The 16,328-nt window shown below is 36.5% G+C and overlaps 1 protein-coding gene across 15 annotated transcripts in view; it reads left to right on the top strand.

Moving 5' to 3' along the window:
* The window catches only part of OSBPL9 (oxysterol binding protein like 9), a 171,305-nt gene that overhangs the window by 120,322 nt on the left and 34,655 nt on the right, over nt 1-16,328 (top strand). For 10 of the 15 annotated variants that reach the window (XM_032297040.1, XM_032297038.1, XM_032297037.1 and 7 more), the window contains 4 exons: nt 3,786-3,881; nt 4,939-4,986; nt 6,638-6,667; nt 8,494-8,544. In XM_032297040.1, the coding sequence (XP_032152931.1) occupies nt 3,786-3,881; nt 4,939-4,986; nt 6,638-6,667; nt 8,494-8,544 (225 nt within the window). The remainder of the gene's footprint in view (nt 1-3,785; nt 3,882-4,938; nt 4,987-6,637; nt 6,668-8,493; nt 8,545-16,328) is intronic. The other 5 variants (XM_032297039.1, XM_032297036.1, XM_032297042.1 and 2 more) reach the window with 1 other exon arrangement.

Below are 16,328 nucleotides of genomic sequence, written 5' to 3'. Positions count from 1 at the left end.
GTTTTTCTTTACAGATTTCTAAATTTTATGGTTAGATTGAAGTTTAATTTCTATTGAGATTCTTCTAATTTAATTTCTTGTTACATCACAGACCACTTTGTCTTTATTTCTCTAATAATTTAAACATTAAATGAATTCATACAGGAATCATCAAATTATAGCTGTGGCTCTCACATCGGTATAATAAACCAAAGAGCAGCAACCTCTTTGGCCCTGAGTGCCAATAATGTGGCATAATTACTTCAGTTACTACTGAAGGACTTGGACAAAAGAGAAGGAAAGACAACATGAATAAAAGTCTTGGGGGAGTAGAGAAAAGGAGAAAGAGAACAGAAAGGCAAGAGAAATCTCGGGAGAGGAGGTCATGAAGACCGATGTTGTGGTATCAACAATCTCCAGTTGTGGTAGCCAGTGCCATGAGCATTTATTTAACGCTGAGCTGGCTCTGATTAGGATACTGATGAATGATTGGCATAGTTCCTGCCCTTATGGAGTTTTAATCCTTCAGAGAAGTCACTCAAATATTCAATTATAAATTTTAGAGCAAGTACAGAGTACTGGAATGTGTATCTGACTCCCAATTTACTTGTTCTCAAAAGCTACTGTAAGAAGTATGAATTCACACTCTGTCTGAAAGGGTCTGCCCTATTCCCAGTTCTTTTCAAAGACCACCCTCAACATGGTAAAGGAGTTAGTCCTGTTTAAAACTTGGTCAGGCACATTCATCCACACTTTGTAATCTCAGCACTTTTTGGGATGCTGAGGTGGGAGGATTGCATGAGCCCAGGAGTCTTTATTTTTTTGTGCAGACAGCATCTTGCTATGTTGCAGAAAATAATAAAAATTAAAAATTATCTGGGCTTGGTGGCACATGCCTGTAGTACCAGCTACTTGAGAGGCTAAGGTGGGAGGATTTCTTGAGCTCAGGAGGTTGAGGCTGCAGTGAGCCCTGATTGCACTACTGCACTCCAGCCTGGGTGACAGAGCAAGACCCTGTCTCAAAAAATAAAAATAAAACTCCATTAAAAAGGATTAATATGAATATTGTGGCTTAATGTTCTAAATGTTGATTGGAAAGAGGAACAATTAATACTTCAGGAGAATTTTTATAAAATAATCTACATTAGGAAGTAATGGGTTTCTCATCTCATGAGATACTTAAGACTAGATGACTTTCAAAGATTTATGAAAGGAACTTCTGTGAGTGGGAAGTTTAATTAGGTGACTTCTGCTGTAAGTCACAATATATAGTCATACTTGTGCTTTCTTCTAGTGCATTAGTTTTACTAGATTTGAGAAAACAGTTTTTGTTAACTACTGATTTGTGTTATTGATGAATTTGTACATGATAATTTACTAGTTACAGTTAGGGCAACTATATACATAAAATTTCCTTTTAAGTACATGAAAAATATGTGAATTACTATGCAAGGGTGATTGGGCCAGTTCTGGGATTTTAAGCTGATAGCTGTCATAAACCTCCTCTTAGAAGGTTTATAAACCGAAGAAAAATAGGTTGATGAGTAGATCTTTGGCTTGGCTCTTGTGAAGTGTGAAGTTTATTCTAGGGTTAAAAGAGTTGTGGAAGACTATCTAGAGGCAATTCTAAGAAGAGCCAAGGTGAGCTTTATGTGAGTCTTACGAACATCAGAGGGTGGTTTTTGAAGAATTAATTTAGGTAAGGTTCAGATAGCAGTAATGTAAATCTGTTTCCATTCAGTCATTGGATGATTTTTAATCTAATTGGATGTTTTAATTAGATTTTTACAATGATAATTCTAAATGGATTCAGAAGAGTGAAAATACTTAGAAGATCACTTTTCTCCTCTCATTTAGATGCTTTTTTATTCATTTATGAATATGCCATTGATCTTTAAAAATATTTAGCATAAACAATGTGTTTGGCTGATTTTAACTGGATCTTGATAGTTTATTGAAAATCATGTTACACTGCTATGTGAAATAAAACCAAAAAAAAAGCCAAACGGTCCTGATTTTTCTGTGGTACAGTAACATGGAAATAAATTGCTTCTTTCTTTCATAGTGCAGTACTCTAATGTCTATGAAATATGTATCCATTTCTATATCTTTTATCAAACTATATATATTATATGTCTATAATAGGAAATTCTTTGGGTCATCTTTAAAAACAAAGATGTTTAACCACAATTTTATAAAAATACCTGGATTTTATATACATTGTTTATTAAAATTTTTTTCTTAAACTTTGTTTTTATACATCTTATCTCATTGGGAAGGGGCTTTATAATGCTCATTGTCAAATAGTTTCTTGACATGTATGTAAAAAAAATTAGACGTTTATTGCCTTTGAATTTGAAAAAGAAAACAAATTACGAGATAAGTTGATTTTTTTCCCATGGTCTTAATAGACTTAGATTTTTAATCAAATTTTTTTTTTCTTTGGTTCAAAATGTGAATGTTAGTTTGGGAAGAATAACAAAAGTACTGTAATAGTAGTAAGTGATAGTGTTATTAGTTGTTGTCTTTAGTAGAAGTAGTAGCTGCTGTACCAATAATAGGAGGAGGATGCCTGTATTTGGCAGGTGAGAAAACCGAAGTTTGGACAGCCACAATATCATGATAGATATTGGAATTAGTAACCAGATTTGTCAGCCCATTGCTGTTTCCATAATATCATAACATCTCAATTTGGTGTTTTGAGATAATGGTTGTAAAAATGCTTTAATGATAAAGTATACAAAGATCAGGTGTTGCTGTAATATAAAATAAACTTTGGCTTCAGTTTACTAAAATGAGAATATGAAAATTTATCAGTATGCTTTGGGCAGAGGCAGGGAAGAGATGACAAGTGAAGTGTGAGATGGATATGTTGATCAAGTATATTTTACCCATTTAGTGCAGAATTTTGTGGTTGGGTTGGGATTTTTACAGTAGCGGTTCCTAACCCAACTGCTTAACAGTATGACGACTGGGCATGCAAATGTGGCATGGTGGTTGTGGTATTGTCTCCAGCTGTTTTATGTTTTACACCCAGGATTGATGTATTTTTTAGTCAGATGATTAAGAACTCAAAAAGTTTCTTTGGGTAAAATTAAAACATAAGAATCCCATGCTCTTAAGTATGCAAAAAGTAGGACATGCAAATGCTGCACTTTTAGACTGAGATAAATAAGTAGGCCTTCTAAATAAATAAACATTTATACCATGTCTAGAGTGTAACGTTTATGCCAAGGGTGAAAGTGAGTAGGAAACTTGATTAGGAGAGGTGTTGCTGCTTTCACTTAGAGTGGGGCCACCTCTTAGAAGAGAAAAATTTGAAGTTCTTTTTTTAATAGGGGAGGAGGGAGGAAAACTTCAGAGATCATGGGGTGGGTTGAGGAATGGTAGAACTAAACAATATGAAGTTAACATTAAGGGAAGGGAGGAATAAACTGAACAAAAAGGGGGAAAGTAGATAATCTAGGTGGGTTTTGTTTATCTTCCTTTGTTAAATTACTGTTGTTCTGGTGGTGATTGGGAGCCAATTATTGGGCTTGGGGGAGATAAGAAAGTGATTCTGTAGAGAAGAATAAATCCATTTTGAGCAGCAGCATATGTAACTGATGAGAAGGGAAGCAGTGCTCCAAGTTGATGAGGAAGATTGATGTGCCACTATTTAAATAGACCTATTATTTGTGTCAAAGTAGAACTATATTTTAAAAATTGAAATGTCTTTATGTATGAAGGAAGAAGTATTTTGTGTACTATTAAACGTTCATTGCTTGGGTTCTGGTAGATTTATTGCAAATTTTCTCTTTCTCTAGGGTTTGGATTCAGGATTTATTCCTAGTGTCCAAGACTTTGACAAAAAACTTACAGAAGCTGATGCTTACCTTCAAATCTTGATTGAACAATTAAAGGTATGGCATTAGTTTGTATGTTAAATTTATAGAAATAGAAATGTTACTGAGCTTGATTTTTGAGTAAAAACAGCCCTCATGTGGTTCAGCAGTTTTTAAAGCAGACTTCAAAGATCTAGGTGACTTATTTGGAAATCTTCATCGCTAATTATATTGGTAAGTGGCATATTTACATAATGCTTTTTTTGGTCATAAGAAAAAGGTAAATATGTAGACGTAATTGGAAAAATAAGGCCAGATTTTGTTCATATTCTGTTTAAAATTTTCATGAAACTGTGTTTTAGTGGCTCAATTTCTGCTACTATTTTAATTCGAGGGAGGTGGAATATGGGGAGGTGATTTCTCTATCTCCTTTATCATTACTGAAATGAATTGTCTCCTTCAGTTTCTACTTAAAATTAATTAAAAGCAAAGGTGCTGGGAAAAGGACTGATCATAAACTTGAAAAACAAAGCAGAAAAACTTCAAGTTTGAATTGATGTTTTAATTTCTTAAAAGTCATCTGTTTTCTTTTGCTTATAATTCTTCCAGAGTGATTGACCTTGATGAGTTAAAATGATTTCATACAGCCGGGCGCGGTGGCTCAAGCCTGTAATCCCAGCACTTTGGGAGGCCAAGGCGGGTGGATCACGAGGTCAAGAGATCAAGACCATCCTGGTCAACATGGTGAAACCCCGTCTCTACTAAAAATACAAAAAATCAGCTGGGCATGGTGGCGCATGCCTGTAATCCCAGCGACTCAGGAGGCTGGGGCAGGAGAATTGCCTGAACCCGGGAGGCGGAGGTTGCAGTGAGCCGAGATCGCGCCATTGCACTCCAGCCTGGGTAACAAGAGCGAAACTCCGTCTCAAAAAAAAAAAAAAAAAAAAATGATTTCATACAATAGAATTTGACTTTGATTGAGTGCCTTGAAAAAAATACATGTCTTGAAAATAACGTAAAAATCATCCCTGGAAGAAATGTGTTTAAGAACTAATGTTTGCTTTTCTGTGTTTAGTGAATGTACACAGTATAGCAAAGTGGCTTGATACTATAACCATTTTTTAAAATCTTGTAGCTTTTTGATGACAAGCTTCAAAACTGCAAAGAAGATGAACAAAGAAAGGTAACTTCCATAACCATGATTTTGACTTTAAAGATTTTAAATTCAAGAGGCTTTTGGAGAACACTAAGTACCTTAGTGTGTTTTTACTTGACTATAATAATATTATTGACCTATTATAATATTATTGCCATATGGACCTCAAAGGGGACTTTTCTGATGAATTTCTGTCATGGTTTCATAATTAAACAAAAGGATAATGTACAGAGTTGTTTGTTTGTTTGTTTGTTTTTGAGACAGAGTCTTGCTCTGTTGCCCAGGCTGGAGCGCGGTAGTGTGATCTTGGCTCACTACAACCTCTGCCTTCTGGGTTAAAGCGATTTTCCTGTCTCAGCCTCCCAAGTAGCTGGGATTACAGGCATACACTGCCACACTCGGCTAATTTTTGTATTTTTAGTAGAGATAGGGTTTCACCATGTTGGCCAGGCTGGTCTCAAACTCCTGACCTGAGGTGCTTCACCTGCCTCAGCCTCCCAAAGTGCTGGGATTATAGGTGTGAGCCACAACGCCCGGCCCAGAGTTTTAATATAATACCTTTTCTGTATCATATCCCTAGGAGTAAGTTCTTTCCTTTTCATGTATCATATGTTGAAGGTAGAAAGTTATTATATTTACGTATGGTCACTTCAGATACCAATAAACCAACCAGCAAGAATATTCAGAATAAACAAAAAGCCATGTATGAAGAAACAAAACAAATACTGCTTTGTTATGGTTCTGCTGTTCTCTCCCTTGCATTTCTGACAGTTGCTTTGTAGTTTGAATATTGTCTTTTTTCTAATTAACGTTTTTCCTCTCCTTGGCTTTTTTTTTTTTTTTTTTTTTTTTTTTTTTTTTTTTTTGCATTTCCGTTGACTGTATAGCCTGGCATTTGACTCTTTTATGCCTGGTAATAGTAACTCCTGTTCTAATTCACCTTTCAGTCTTAGTTTTGGGATTTAGTACCATGTCATTTTAAAACAACTTAGGGCTGGGTGTGGTAGCTCACGCCTGTAATCCAGCACTTTGGGAGGCCAAGGTAGGTGGGTCACCTGAGGTTTGAAGTTCGAGACCATCCCGACCAACATGGAGAAACCCTGTGTCTACTAAAAATACAAAATTAGCCGGGTGTGGTGACGCATACCTGTAATCCCAGCTACTGGGGAAGCTGAGACAGGAGAATCACTTGAACCTGGGAGGCAGAAATTGTGGTGAGCCAAAATGGCACCATTGCACTCCAGCCTGGGCAACAAGAGCGAAACTCACAATTTAGGAGAGATGAATGTGATTTTAAAATAAGTGAAGTTCATAGAAAAGAAAAAACTTGTTTTCAGGTAAGGAATAAGAAGGTTTCATATTATTATTACAAACTTTAATTGAATCACATGAATTTTATTAAAGAGGGTATATAATTCATAAAATATCTGGAATTCTTATGTAAATAATTGATTTAGATTAAAAATAAAATAAAAAGTACTCCATTCCCAACTTGGTTGTACTCACTTAGAATGAGTACATTTTGGTACAAATCTTTTTATTTATTTTGTTTGTTTGTTTTTGTTTTTTTCTCACTGAGGTCCTAGGTAGGTAAAATTCTTTGAATGACTAGTCTGTAAAAAACAATTGTGCTTCTTCATGCTTCTGATTATTTCTGTTTAAACATTATTTTTCACAGAAAATAGAAACGCTCAAAGAGACAACAAATGTAAGTTATGTGTTTGATACACTCTGACTTTGCATTAGAAAATGTTTTAAAGGCCGGGCGCGGTGGCTCAAGCCTGTAATCCCAGCACTTTGGGAGGCCGAGGCGGATGGATCACGAGGTCAAGAGATCGAGACCATCCTGGTCAGCATGGTGAAACCCCGTCTCTACTAAAAATACAGAAAATTAGCTGGGCATGGCGGTGTGTGCCTGTAATCCCAGCTACTCAGGAGGCTGAGGCAGGAGAATTGCCTGAACCCAGGAGGCGGAGGTTGCGGTGAGCCGAGATCGCGCCATTGCACTCCAGCCTGGGTAACAAGAGCGAAACTCCGTCTCAAAAAAAAAAAAAAAAAAAAAAAAAAAAAAAGAAAATGTTTGAAAATGTTATTTCTATTTTAAGCTGCCACTATTGATGAGAGCAATTGAGATGTTTTTATGAATTTATACAGGGTTGCTTAAGAATTGTATTATTTTCTAAAGGAATTAAAAATAGCATTAATAGAATAAGCCCCATAATTGAAATTGACTTCATGTACCATTTGCCTGTTTCTGGTCTTGTCTGAAACCTTGGATAAAAGGTGTCATCAGTGCACAGTGGATATATTCTTTCATATTTTAAAAAAATTAATTAATTGATTTCTTTGATTCTTAAGGCAGGGTATTGCCATGTTGCCCAGGTCTCAGCTCCTGGGTTCAAACAGTCCCCCCTCCTCAGCCTTCAAAAGTGGTAGGATTGTAGGCATGAGCCACTGCAGCTGGTCTCTTTCTTATTATATTGTAATTCAAGTTTTCTGATATAGTGGACTTCTGACATTATATAATGCACTACTAATGAGATGTGTCCTTTGATCAAAATTTTAAACAGGCAAAATAATAATTTGGTTCACCAGTGTTGTGACAGGATCCTTTATTCTCCATACTTCCATCAAAGTCTTTTTATTTGTTTTAAGAAACAGGGTCTTGCTGTGTCTTCCAGGCTGGAGTATAATGGTGCAGTCGAGTATAATGGTGTAGTCATAGCTCACTGCAGACTCAAACTCCTCATGGGCTTATACAGTCCTCCTGCTTCAGCTATTTGAGTAGCTGCAACTACAGGCAACTGCTACCATGCATGGCTAATTTTTATTTAAATTATTTGTAGAAATGGAATTTTGCTATGTTTCCCAGGCTGGTCTCCTAGCCTCAAGCAATCCTCCTGCCTTGGCCTACCAAAGCGGTGGAATTACAGGTGTGTACCACCGTACCTAGCCCATCAACATCTTAAGTAGATTTCTTTTTTTTTCTTTTTTTCTTTTCAGCATTTTCGCAAGCATAAAGTAGATTTCTTAGGGTTACTGCTGTTGATGTAAGAACTAGAAACTTAATCAGATTTGTATGTCTTTCTGTTTGAAGTGTTGAAAAATCATTTAGAGCCAGGCATGGTCGCAAGTGCACATAGTGCCAGCTACTCAGGAGGCTGAAGGAGTGGGATGGCTTGAGCCCATGAGTTTGAGGCTGTAGTGCGCTATAATCATGCCTGTGAATAGCCACTGCAATAGTGAGACCTTGTCTCATTAAAATTTTTTTTTAATTTTAAAAAATTTAAAAATATATTATTTAGTATAAATTAACAATTTGTGGCATTCCTTAAAATTAATAGAACTGCTAATGAATAACTTCATTTGACATTTTCAGCATATTAGGTCCCACTAGATCCAAAGAGGATATTTCTTGTGTAGTATGGACTTAAACCCTACACATTTGAACTGATTCTTGTATTTTAAGCTTTAACATTATACATCCATTTTATTTGGGCCAAGATCCTAAAAATCAGTGTTTTGTTTTTATAGAGCATGGTAGAATCAATTAAACACTGCATTGTGTTGCTGCAGATTGCTAAAGTAAGTAAATTTTACTTTCAGTTTACCTTTATGCATGGAATTTAAAAATTATAATGGTGTTTTTCTTTAATAGCCAAAAAACTCAGACCTGAAACATAGTACCTTTCTACAGTAAACTGTATTGTGAGCTTATACTGTGGAACAACTATTGTTTGGATGTTATCTTAGCTACTGTTTCTGGTAATGTCATTTCTGGGAACCGGGAAGGAGGGGAGCATGTTTGAATGACTCACCCTTTCCTTCCATTTTATCCATTATCACTGTTTGGGACACGGACATATTTTATACTAAACCTTCCACAAAAAAAAAAAGTTTTTCTTAGAAAATAGAGAAGTAAGTTCTGGCAGTTATTGTCCGAAATGAAGAGTTTATAAGAGATACATTTTTAAAAATTATTATAGATTTGTTTCTGGTAGTGAACTACATTAGTGAATTTTAATTGCTTTTCTTTATTCATGAAACAAAATACATTTTGAATTATTGTGGGTTAAAAATTTCATATATGTTGTCTCCTTTTCTGAAAAATTTTGGTGTATTCAACCTAAATATTATATTTTATTGCCTGAGATTTTCAGAAATAAGAATATTATTGTTTGAGAATAGGAATTATTTTTTAATCTTTCTCCCTCACTATGCCCCTTTATTTCTAGCAAGTGGCTAGCAAGGGGTGAGTGACCAGCTCAGCAGCCAATTTGAGAAATGTTGTTTAAATAAGTTTATAATTACACATCTCCTTTACTTCTTCTGTTGCATATGTTTACCAATTCATAGAGACTTGTTAATGACTATTTTTTTTTATTGTTAATGGCACAGTAGTATAGGACAATCCATTTATGTTTGGATAGTAAGGATGTTTAGCTTATACATTAAATAGGGCAATGCCATTTTCTTTTCAGGCCAGATTTAAAATATACTTTTATTTTTTTTGAGACAGAATCTCGCTCTGTTGCCCAGGCTGGAGTGCAGTGGCACAATCTTGGCTCACTGCAACTTCTGTCTCCTGGGATCAACTGATTCTCGTGCCTCAGCCTCCTGAGTAGCTGGGGTTACAGGCATGCACCACCACGCCTGGCTTATTCTTATATTTTTAGTGGAGATGGGTTTCACCATGTTGCCCAGGCTGGTCTGAACTCCTGGCTTCCCAAAGTGCTGGGATTACAGGAATAAGCTACCAAACCCACCCCAATATATTACACTTAAAGTGTCAGAACTTAGGGCTAGATGTTAGTGATATCTAGATTTCCTTTGTATGTGTCTAAATTTTTCATTTCCTGTTGTAGATCATAGTATATTCTAAAGCTAAACAGAAGGGAAGTTAGGATTGGAGGCATAAAAGGGATCAGGTTTTATTTTAGTTTTTCTTGGCTCTGGAATTATATAGGTGAGTAGAAGCACCTACCCTTATCCAAAAGCTTACTTATAACCAGTAAACTACACCATGCCTCGTTTGAGTGACAAGGTATTTTAGGGAATTCATACTGCCTTCTCTTGAAGACTGAGGAAACAGAGGAGCTGATACAGTGTTTAGGCCAGTTTGAGTAATCCCTGAAGATCATTCAGGACTTTAGATAGTTGTACTATCTAGGTCAGCCTAGCCTATTTCACTAGCTCACGGTTAGCCACTCATCAAAAGCATTTTTAGTGTTCTCTGTCTTTGAAATGTGTTAGAGTTCAAATTAATAAAACTCTTTTCTAGAACTTTCTACAAGCTAATTTGTACTTGGTACTTGTCTGTCTTAGCCCAGCTTAATAAAACTACATTTTGAGGTTCTTCACAATGGGTAACTTGGATCAAGTAAATTAAATTTGGCCTTTTATTTATTCCAGAAGGAAGTTTTATTGTTGTTAAGGCTTCTTAGGTACAAATACAACTCTCAATTATATTTGTACCATGTATGGACTCTGTTTGTATCTTTAAACTTAATTTAAATGTCAATCACATCATGTCACTTACCTGCCCAGATACCCCTGATGTTTTCCATCTCATTTGGAATCAAATAGAAACTACTTATGTTCACTGCCCCCTTATCTCGTACCCTTGCTTGATCACACCATTCCAATAACATTGGCTCTTTTCTTTTTCTCAGGCAAGACAAGCTTTTTTTTTTTTTTTTTCCTGCTTTAGGGATTTTTTACTTGCTTTTGTCTCCACCTGGAGGGCATTTCCCACAGATTTCCACCAGGCTCACTCTCTTACTTACTCAGATTTCTACCACAAGGAACATCTTTGGAAAGACTTTTCCTGACTCTTGTATCTAAAATAATTTCTACTTCCCACCAGTTTCTTTCTCTTCATGGCCTTGTATCACTGGTCAAGTTTACATGATATATTTGTTTATTTACCTCTTTATTTGCTGTCTACCCTGGAGTGCAATCTTGGTGAGGACTTTGCTTGTCTTACCACTTGTATTAATCTTTGTAGGCTGCCATAACAAAGATTGGGTGGCTTAAAGAACAGAAATTTGGCAGGTGCAGTAGCTCATGCCTGTAATGCCAGTACTTTGGGAGGCCTAGGCAGGAGGATCACAAGGTCAGGAGATCAAGAGTATCCTGGCTAACACGGTAAAATTCTGTCTCTACTAAAGTTACAAAAAATTAGCCGGGCGTGGTACACGCATCTGGAGTCCTAGCTACTCAGGAGGCTGAGGAAGGAGAATCGCTTAAACCTGAGAGGTGGAGGTTGCAGTGAGCCAACATTGTGCCACTGCACTCCAGCCTGGTTTACAGAGCGAGACTCCGTCTCAAAAAATAATAACATAAAATTTTAAAAAAAAACAGAAATTTATTTTCTTACCACTCTGAAGGCCAGAAGTCCAAGATCCACTTTCTGTCCTGTTCAGTTTCTGATGAGGGCTCTCCTCTTGGCCTGTAGACAGCCATGTCTTCACATAGTCTTTCTTTGGTGAGTATGCACTGAGAGAGGGAGCCTGTACATGTGAGAGAGCAAGCTGTTTGGTGTCTCTTCTTATGAAGGCACTAATCCTATTGAATCAGGGCCCCACCTTTATGACCCCATTTAACCCTAGTTACTTCTGTAACAGGGGTCTCATCTCCAAATACAGCCACCTTTGGGGTTAGGGCTTCAACATAGGAATTTGGGGAGGGAAACAAATATTCAGTCCATAACCCCATTGTATCTTCAGTGCTTACAGTTGCTTGCCATATAGGAGGTGCATGATAAATAACTGAATTACTGAATGATTTTTCTAATGTATTACTTTTAATGGTTGCATGGTTTAGTATTTTCACTATGTGTATGATTTTTTTTTTTTTTTACTTAGCCACCTCTCTGATGTGCTGCGATGACCATCCCTATAAACTAAACTTTAGGTAGATTTAATCAGTTAATCTGTGATTAAGATAAAACATTTTAAAATAATAATGACAGTCAACTTTGCATAATCTTGAAGAGCATGGATTTTGGACCCATACTGAGTTTGAATCCAAGCCCCAACACTGGAGCAATTTTATTTATCCTCTCTATGCTTTGGTTTATATTCCATATACAAGAGGGATAATAATAGTGTCTGTCTCTTACTGATGCTGTGAGACCAAATGAAGTATTATTTGTGATGCTGTTGGTAGCTGGCATGTAAGAAGCTCTAAATAAGTGTTTATTAAATTAAAAAAATAGAAGGTTGCAAATTTTAAAGTGACAGTAAAACATCTGGTAAAAATTGGAGAATTTCCATCGAGTACTAATAGAAATATAAATTGTTATGGCCACTTTGGAAGACTGTTACTCACTGACAGGTTAATAAAATATCGGAATCAACTACTTTAAGGGAGATAATACCATTTGAAACCCCAAAATGATATGAGAAGACAGCTAATTTGATACCTTTCTTGTTTGGGGCTGATTAGTATCAGCTTTTTAGAGGCAGCATGCTTAAGTAAAAATTTTAATGTTAAGCTCCCTCCAGTTTTGATTCTTTCATTTGAATTCCCACTCCCAGTAGATTCTCTCCTGCCTAAATGATCAGTGTATTGGTTCCCAAACTTTACTGCACATTGGAGTCATTTGGAGATCAGTTCTGATTCCTGGCTCCCACCCATAGACATTCTGTTATAATGCTATTGTGGTATGGAGTATCACCTGGGTATTGGGGTTATTTTAAACCTCTGGGTGGTTTTAATGTGCAGCAAAGTTTTGAGACCATCTGGTTAATGGAATTTTCAAGTGGGCTTTGTTATCTCAGAAGACATCCTTTCTCTTACCCTTGGTGGAGACAGCTAATGTTCTACTCGTGGGAAACTGCAGTGGAGCTGGGAGGTAAGGGGAGAAAAGGGGAGTAGGGCAGGACAGAGCGAAGATAAGCTGGGAGGCTCCTGCAGGTGGGGACTTGACCAGTATTAGAGTCAGGTGATGTGACCACCTACCACAACTCAGAGTGCCTGTCAGATTGGCATGTGCAGAGGATTGAATGTGGTTTACCAGAGCACTATTTTTGCTTTGTTTAATTATCACTGAAATTGAGAGATAAGATATGCTAGACATGTTTTGGTTGTGAAGTATAGTTGGTACAAACTTAAACTCTGGTTGATTTTTACCAAACAGTTAAATCATGCAGTAAAACAATATTTTAATGTAATTAAAATCAGGTACTTCAAATGGTTATTCTTACAGGCAAAGATAGAGACTATTAACATTTTTCAAGTTAGAGACAGATCAATTTGATTTATGTAGTTTTTATAGTCTTGCATAAAATAGGTACAGATAAATACTGTTGATTACTTAGAACTTGAGGCTTTAATTTTGTCAGTTCCTATTGAATATCCTAAGTTTAGACCAGTGCTATGCAATAAAAATATGAGAGATATAAATGTGATTTAAAATTTTCTTATAACCACATTTTAAAAGGTGAAAAGAAACAAGTGAGATTAATTTTAATGAATTTTATTAACCCACTATACCAAAAATATCATTTCAACATGTAATCAGTGTAAAAATCTATTAATGAAATAGTTTATATTCTCCCTCTCTCTTCTATTTTTTTTTTTTTTTAAAGAGATAGTGTCTTGCTCTGTCACCCAGGCTGGAGTGCAGTGTCACAACCATAAATAACTCACTGCAACCTCAGACTCCTGGGTTCAAGCAATCCTCCTACCTCAGCCTCCTGGGTAGCGGGGACTACAGGTACTCGCCACTGTGCCTCACTAATTTTTAAATCTTTTTTTAGAGGCAAGGTCTTGTTTTGTTGCCCAGACTGGTCTCAAAACTCCTAGCTTCAAGCGATTTTCCCTCGTTGGCCTTCCAAAATGCTGGCATTACAGACATGAGTCTTTTTCTTTTTGCACCAAGTCTTCAAAGTCATGAATGTATTTTATACTTTGAGCTAGCCATATTTCAAACATTCAATAACCATGTGTTACTATTGCTACCAAACTGAATCTCACAGACTAGATTATCCTTGTAGGACTGAGTTGTCTGACTATAGATACTTTTATTATTATTATTGTACTTTAAGTTCTGGGTTACATGTGCAGAATGTGCAGGTTTGTTACATAGTTACACACGTGTCCTGTGGTTTGCTGCATCCATGACCCCATCATCTACATTAGGTATTTCTTCTAATGCTATCCCATCCCAATGCCCCCACCCCCTGCTATCCCTCCCCTAGCCCCCCACACCCCAACAGGCTCTGGTGTGTGATGTTCCACCTCCCTGTGTCCATGTGTTCTTATTGTTCAACTACCGCTTATGAGTGAGGACATGTGGTGTTTGGTCTTGTGTTCCTGTGTTAGTTTGCTGAGAATGATAGTTTGTAGCTTTGTCCATGTCCCTGCAAAGGACGTGAACTTACCATATTTTATGGCTGCGGAGTATTCCGTGGTGTATATGTGCCACAGTTTCTTTATCCAAGTCTATCATTGATTTGGGTTGGTTCCAAGTCTTTGCTATTTTGAACAGTCCTGCAATAAACATATGTGTGCATGTGTCTTTATAATAGAATGATTTATAATCCTTTAGGTATATACCGAATAATGGGATTGCTGGGTCAAATGGTATTTCTAGTTCTGTATCCTTGAGGAATCCCCACACTGTCTTCCACAGTGGTTGAACTAATTTGCACTCCCACCAACAGTATAAAAGTGTTCCTATTTCTCCACATCCTCTCCAGCATCTGTTGTCTCCTGACTTTTTAATGATTGCCATTCTAACTGGCATGAGATGGTATCTCATTGTGTTTTGATTTGCATTTCTCTAATGACCAGTGATGATTAGCTTTTTTTAATGTTTGTTGGCTGCATAAAGTCTCCTTTTGAGAAGTGTTTGTTCATACCTCCACCCACTTTTTGATGGAGTTGTTTGTTTTATGAACATTTGTTTAAGTTTTTTGTAGATTCTGGATATTAGCCCTTTGTCAGATGGGTAAATTGCAAAAATTTTCTCGCATTCTGTAGGTTGCCTTTCACTCTAATGATAGTTTCTTTTGCTGTGCAGAAGCTCTTTAGTTTAATTACATCCCATTTGTCTATTTTGGCTTTTGTTACTGTGCTTTTGGTGTTTTAGTCATGAAGTCTTTGCCCATGTCTATGTCCGGAATGGTATTGCCTAGTTTTCTTCTAAGGTTTTTGTGGTTTTAGGTCTTATGTTTAAATCTATAATCCATCTTGAGTTAATTTTGTATAAGGTGTAAGGAAGGGATCCAGTTTCAGCTTTCTGCATTTGACTAGCCAGTTTGCCCAACACCATTTATTAAATAGGGAATCCTTTCTCCATTGCTTGCTTTTGTCAAGTTTGTCAAAGATCAGATGGTTGTAGATGTGTGGTGTTATTTCTGAGGCCTCTGTTCTGTTCCATTGATCTATATGTCTGTTTTGGTACCAGTACTATGCTATTTTGATTACTGTAGCCTTGTAATATAGTTTGAAGTCAGGTAGTGTGATGCCTCCAACTTTGTTTTTTTGTTTTGTTTTGTTTTTTGTTTGTTTGTTTTTTGCTTAGGATTGTCTTGGCTATATGGACTGTTTTTTGGATCCATATGAAATTTAAGGTGTGGGTTTTTTTTTTTGTTTTTTGTTTTTTTTTTCCAATTCTGTGAGGAAAGTCAATGGTAGCTTGATAGGGATGGCATTGAATCTATAAATTACTTTTGGGCAGTATGGCCATTTTCAGGATATTGATTCTTCCTAGCCATGAGCATGGAATGTTTTTCTATTTGTTTGTGTCCTTATTTCTCTGAGCAGTGGTTTGTAGTTCTCCTCGAAGAGGTCCTTTGCATCCCTTGTTAGTTGTATTCCTAGGTACTTTATTCTCTTTGTAGTAATTGTCAATGGGAGTTCACTCATGATTTGGTTTTGTTTGTCTGTTATTGGTATATGGGAATGCTTGTGATTTTTGCACATTGATTTTGTATCCTGAGACTTTCCTGAGGTTGCTTATCATTTTAAGGAGATTTTGGGCTGAGACGATGGGGTCTTCTAAATATACAATCATGTCATCTGCAAATAGAGACAGTTTGACTTCCGTTTTTCCTAGTTGAAGATGCTTTATTTCTTTTTCTTGCCTGATTGCCCTGGCCAGGACTTCCAATACTATGTTGAATAGGAGTGGTGAGAGAGGGCATCCTTGTCTTGTGCTGGTTTTCAAAAAGAATGCTTCCAGTTTTTGCCCATTCAGTCTGATATCGGCTGTGGGTTTGTCATAAATAGCTCTTATTATTTTGAGATACATTCCATCAATACCTAGTTTATTGAGAGTTTTAAGCATAAAGTGCTATTGAGTTTTGTTGAAGGCTTTCTCTGCATCTATCGAGATAATCGTGGTTTTTGTCTTTGGC

Source organism: Sapajus apella, unplaced genomic scaffold, assembly GCF_009761245.1.
Source record: "Sapajus apella isolate SASKATOON/1434 unplaced genomic scaffold, GSC_monkey_1.0 scaffold36, whole genome shotgun sequence".
NCBI classification, from domain to species: Eukaryota; Metazoa; Chordata; class Mammalia; order Primates; family Cebidae; genus Sapajus; species Sapajus apella.
Note: the sequence above shows the minus strand (reverse complement) of the source record. Positions and strands in the feature narration are given on the sequence as shown.